General features: G+C 36.1%; 1 protein-coding gene and 1 long non-coding RNA gene across 8 annotated transcripts in view; both read left to right on the forward strand.

Moving 5' to 3' along the window:
* LOC107612434 overlaps positions 1 to 4093 on the forward strand; it is a 6610-nt gene extending 2517 nt beyond the window's left edge. The window contains exons 2-4 of the long non-coding RNA XR_001613757.2: positions 3485 to 3572; positions 3660 to 3778; positions 3883 to 4093. This is a non-coding gene — a long non-coding RNA (uncharacterized LOC107612434). The remainder of the gene's footprint in view (positions 1 to 3484; positions 3573 to 3659; positions 3779 to 3882) is intronic.
* On the forward strand, positions 599 to 3069 carry LOC107611849 (triacylglycerol lipase 1-like). Of its 7 annotated transcripts, none has more exons than XM_021109057.1 (5): positions 599 to 900; positions 1274 to 1392; positions 1685 to 1780; positions 2367 to 2507; positions 2927 to 3027. In XM_021109057.1, exons 2-5 carry the CDS (start codon positions 1375 to 1377, stop codon positions 2981 to 2983), a joined length of 312 nt encoding a protein of 103 aa, XP_020964716.1. In that variant the 5' UTR covers positions 599 to 900; positions 1274 to 1374; the 3' UTR covers positions 2984 to 3027. The 7 variants fall into 7 exon arrangements, 5 of the variants coding, with proteins under 5 accessions (XP_020964716.1, XP_020964717.1, XP_020964718.1 ...); XM_021109058.1 differs by having other exon boundaries at positions 1297 to 1392; XM_021109059.1 differs by having other exon boundaries at positions 1300 to 1392.

Below are 5087 nucleotides of genomic sequence, written 5' to 3' on the forward strand. Positions count from 1 at the left end.
TCTCTGCACTCAAAGTGGATTTTCTGGAGCTACAAAACTCGAAATGGCGCGCTTCCAATTGCGTTGGAAGGTAAACATCCAGGGCTTTCCAGCAATGTATAATAGTCCATACTTTGGCCAAGTTTAGATGACACAAACTGGTGTTCAACGCCAGCTCTCTGCCCAAATCTGGCGTCCAGCGCCAGAAAAGGATCCAAAACCAGAGTTGAACGCCCAAACTGGCACAAAAACTGGAGTTCAACTCCAAGAAGGACCTCTGCATGTGCAACACTCAAGCTCAGCCCAAGCACACACCAAGTGGGCCCCGGAAGTGGATTTATGCATCAATTACTTACTTCTGTGTTTTTGGCGCCATTACCAGGGAAAGAAAGAGCGATGAATTTTACATAATTAAAGTGTAATCACAATTTCTGCGCACCACTAACCCTAACCTGTCTTCATTGTGCCTCACTGTACCCTAACCGTCTCTTCATTGTGCCTCACGAAAAACCCCTAACCACCACGAAGAACCCCTAACCGCGACGAAGAGCCCATAACAGCACTCTACGAAGATTGTTGCCGGTCGCCGGCACTCGCACTGCCTCCGTCGAAGAACCCCTAACCCCTAACGTTTCTTCGCTCTTCTCTCGCCACTCTCACCCTCAAGCTCACTGAGTCTCACCTCTCTCACGGCTGGTCTCGCCGTCGACCTTTCTCTATCTCTCCGGTATATCGCTTCTCTCGCGGGTGTTTCAGACTCAAGGTCATCGCGCTCTGTTTCCGTCGCTGCTCTGTCACCGTCGCTGCTCTATCGCGCTCTGTCGCAAGCGAATCGATGGAATTCGACTCGATCCCAATCGGTTCCTGCTCCAACGAGAACCAGAGCATCTACCAGCAGTTGTTTAAATTACGCTGATTCAGGTATGCATTGTTTAAATTACGCCGATAAACCTTAGGGCTCAATTTTTCTACGCAAGTTTTAGCTAGGTTTATCATACTCTGCTTTTGTGGCTCAATTGTTTAATGGTTCCAACTATTGCCATGCTTGTTGGTCCTGATGCTCCCATTGTTCTATTGTTTAGGCAATTTGCAAGATAGAATCAGTTATACACTATACACTAAAAGAGTTTTGATTTCAATGCTTAAACTACTTTAACTGTAGTAGGCAGATAGAATTTCTCTTCCTCTTTTGAATATTATCCGAATCTGGAAAGTGGAAGCTTGGTTCTTTTACTTGTCATAAGAAACATATCAGAGACTCAAGCTAGTTCTTTCTTTTTGCTGCTTTTCAAAGATTCTATCTCTGAATGTGTAAAGCAGGACAAGATAGAAAGTAGAGGGAGCAAAGCAATGGCTGCACAGAAAAATAGGCGTTGATCGAATCAAGAAAGGAAAATGGCTTTGATACAAGATGCATGTGATAATTTATTAGTGAAATAAATTTTCAGTACATAGAGTAAATTAATGTTTTCAAACTTGACAGGTTGATAAATTGAAGAGAAAGCTGAGACATGAAGAGAATGTGCATAGTATACTTAATACTTGCTTTCTTTCTTGTTAGGTCTTAAAAAAACAAACTCACTCTTACGAAGAAAGTATAATTAGGAATTTAGGATGGATGAATTAAGTTTTAACTAAAAAAATAATTTTGTGCGGTTACTAGGATCAATACAGAGTGTTTATTATTATTCTATCAAATATTCAGGAACAAAGTCGAAGTGGCTGCGCTAGAACAGAAAAGGCTAGGCATTGGCGATGGATCAGTTGGGATGTTCTCCTCACTTATTGTTCGTGCATGCAGGTAATTCGCTAGTCGATAGTCAATTCCATTCACTTTTCTCATTGCATCCCCTTTCCTTGCTCTTTGCTTTCCTTTTCCTTTCTCTTTTTTGTTCTGATTAAGCTCTGAATGTCAAATTAAAACATGATACTATTTTACTTCTGTAAGAAGGATACTGTTTCTTTCTTTGATTTTAGAATTTGCTTGATTGAAAATAGAAGGATTCATGAACCTTTATGCTTGCTCTTTACTTCCTTTCTAATTCATGTAGTGCAATAACCAAATTGTGCTTTTGCTTCTGCTTGTGGGAGTGATATAATATGACATTAGGCTTTATATCAAAGTCCCTAATGAAATTATCCTTGGTTTTTGATGAATCTGATGATGATATTTGTGGATCCTCAACAACAAGAATCTCTTTGATTGCTTCAGGCATGCTTTGTCCTTTTATCATCTTCTTCCAATATTCTCCCACCAACTGGTACTATATATATAGATTAATGTTACATGTTTACTTGTTCAGGCTTTAGTGAAGTTCCCTTTTGAAGTTTTAAACAATCTAATTGAATCTCCATTTTGATATGTTGATGCTATTTGACGTGATCAGGAAGGTGATGCATGGTTTCTAAATACTCCTGAACAATCATTGAGCTTCATCCTTGCAAATCAAGGTTTTGATGTATGGGTAGGAAATGTGCGTGGAACATGCTGGAGCCATGGTCATAGGTCTTATTCAGTGAAGAATAAGGTGTGTGGCTCTTCTTTGACCTATAGAGATGCTGACGGCGTATGTGATTAAACTGAAAATAATATCAGTGCATAAAGTTCAGTGCTAAATAATTATGAGTCAAAACTAAGAACCAAATGTTCATTTATTCTGAATTTGAATTGGGGAAAAACATTTGCAATTGATATGAATAAGGTCACACTTTAGTAGGTTTTATCATTCAATTATTTAATAGTAAAAGGATTTGTGCCGAATACTATCAAGCCTTTTCTATTTACTTTGATATATTTGAAATAAGAATTATTAAATTGTTCTCAGTGCTGAAGCTACTTATATTAAGCACCAAATTGAGTTCCACAGCACTGTTGATGATCACTGATCTTGAGAAAATATTCTAAATTGTCATGATACTTATATTTTCATTTCACTGTCATTTTCAGTGTATATTATTTTTATTGGAATTGTTAGAGCCAGAGTTTGTACAGTGCATCATGTGATTGATTCAACTTTGGTCCCTTGATAGAAATTCTGGGATTGGAGCTAGCAGGAATTAGCCCTGTATGATATGGCAGAAATGATCAATTACATACAAATTCAAAGCTATTCATAGTTGGGCATTCACAGGTAGTTATGATTCTGGACATCATCCTTTTCACTTGCTATTTGGTGGTTGTTGTAGTATGCATTTTATTCATTTCTCTTATTTCCGGGGAACAATTATGTCTGTTTGGGAATACCTATTTATCTTTTGATTTTCTTTTTTATTACACAGTAGAAAAATGGTTGGTATGGTTAAGTGTGGATCTGTTGTACTGTAGCGTGTTCATCATCCTTGCAATTTGGTTTCTTTTAGTTTTATTTGCTACTTCATTCATTATTTATCCTGTTTTATTTATGCACACAAAAGGAATTATTTTGTCCGATGTCTTATCATTCTCTCTGCTCTCATTTATGCTCTAAATTTGTTTGTTTGATGTAATATATTTATTTTTGGTCAGTATCATGGTGGGACTAACTTTGATAGAACCGCTGGTGGACCATACATTGCCACTTCATATGATTATAATGCTCCTCTTGATGAATATGGTAAAATTATATTGATCAAGAAGAATCTCTATTTCTAATATTTTTCCATAAATGATCCTTGAGTAATTAATTAATTATTGTATGTAGGCAACAAAGCTCAACCAAAATGGGGTCACCTCAAAGAACTCCACAGGATTTTGAAGTCAATGGAAGAGAGTCTTACAAACCGGAACGTTTCCCAAATTGATTTTGGCAACTCTGTCACGGTACCAAAATACATGAAAACAAAATTACAACTCTGCATTATTTTTTTCCTTTAATTGAATTAGAGCAATAATGAATAATTATTTTTCAAAAATAATTATTTCAGGCCACTGTGTATGCCTCAAACAAATCATCAAGTTACTTTTTGACCAATGCCAACACTACCACCGATGCTACTGTCTCGTTTAGAGGAAGAACCTATGCAGTTCCAGCATGATCTGTTTAGCTTGGCTTGGCTTGGCAAATATACACGCCAAGAGATTTTTTATTCCATAAGATTTGACTACATACTCTTTTAATTAAATATTTATTTGTGATGAATTATAGTTGATGTATCAACACACTTTGATGTATGGTTGTTACTTAATATTATAGTTGATGTATTAATACACTTTGTTTATGTTTTGAATTATATTAATTTGTTTGTTTATAGTACTTTTTTTTAGTTTGATAATACGATGAATTTATTTATTTTTTGAAATATTATAAATATTCGAATACAAAATAGATAAAAAAAATTGTATTTATTAAATTTATATTTATTTTGTATGAAAATAGGTTTATTTTTGTAATAGAAAAATTAAAAAAAATTATTTTACCTTACCGACGGATTTACAGACGGATTTTCTGTCTGTAATCAGAGTGTAGATTTTCCAAAGTTCAAATTACAGACAGAAAATCTGTCGGAAAATTCATCTGTAATTACAGACGGAAAATCTGATGTGCGAAAAACGATCCGACACAAAACTCACCGGCAAGTGCACCGAGTCGCATCAAGTAATAATAACTCACGGGAGTGAGGTCGATCCCACAGGGATTGAAGGATTGAGCAATTTTAGTTTAGTGGTTGATTTAGTCAAGCGAATCAAGATTTGGTTGAGAGATTTGTGATGTGCAGAATTTAAATTGCATGGAAAATAAAGGGAATGGGTAATTTGCATGAAACTAAAGAGAACTGAAATTTAAAGTGCTAAATCTTAACGGGCAAGAAATTAAATGGCAGAAATAAGACGGATTGAAGAACAACTTGTAAGGTCCTGTGAGTGAGGTGATTAAGTGACAGTGGGGTGAACTCTAAATTATATACTCATGCAAGGGCTTCAGTGCTTACTAGTCCCTACATCTTGGGAGTCTTAGGTCTTAGAACTTTTATCCAAATAATATCATGAAGATCTCTTTATATGTAATCACCTTGAAGCAGCTTATAGTTTCTGTGCTTTGGCCTTGACTCTAAGTGTCATGTCTCAAAGCGGCTCTTTAGATAAGCTTTCAATCAATACTCCTAAACCAGTTGGTTTTAAGGTATTAGGT

The sequence above is a fragment of the Arachis ipaensis genome, chromosome B08 (genome assembly GCF_000816755.2).
Source record: "Arachis ipaensis cultivar K30076 chromosome B08, Araip1.1, whole genome shotgun sequence".
Taxonomy (NCBI): Eukaryota; Viridiplantae; Streptophyta; class Magnoliopsida; order Fabales; family Fabaceae; genus Arachis; species Arachis ipaensis.

Coding starts and splice junctions, on each gene's coding strand:
- LOC107611849 (XM_021109055.1), top strand. Junction 1,781..2,366: donor CTTATTGTTCGTGCATGCAG/GTAATTCGCTAG, acceptor TGACGTGATCAG/GAAGGTGATGCATGGTTTCT. Junction 2,508..2,926: donor CTTATTCAGTGAAGAATAAG/GTGTGTGGCTCT, acceptor TGTCATTTTCAG/TGTATATTATTTTTATTGGA.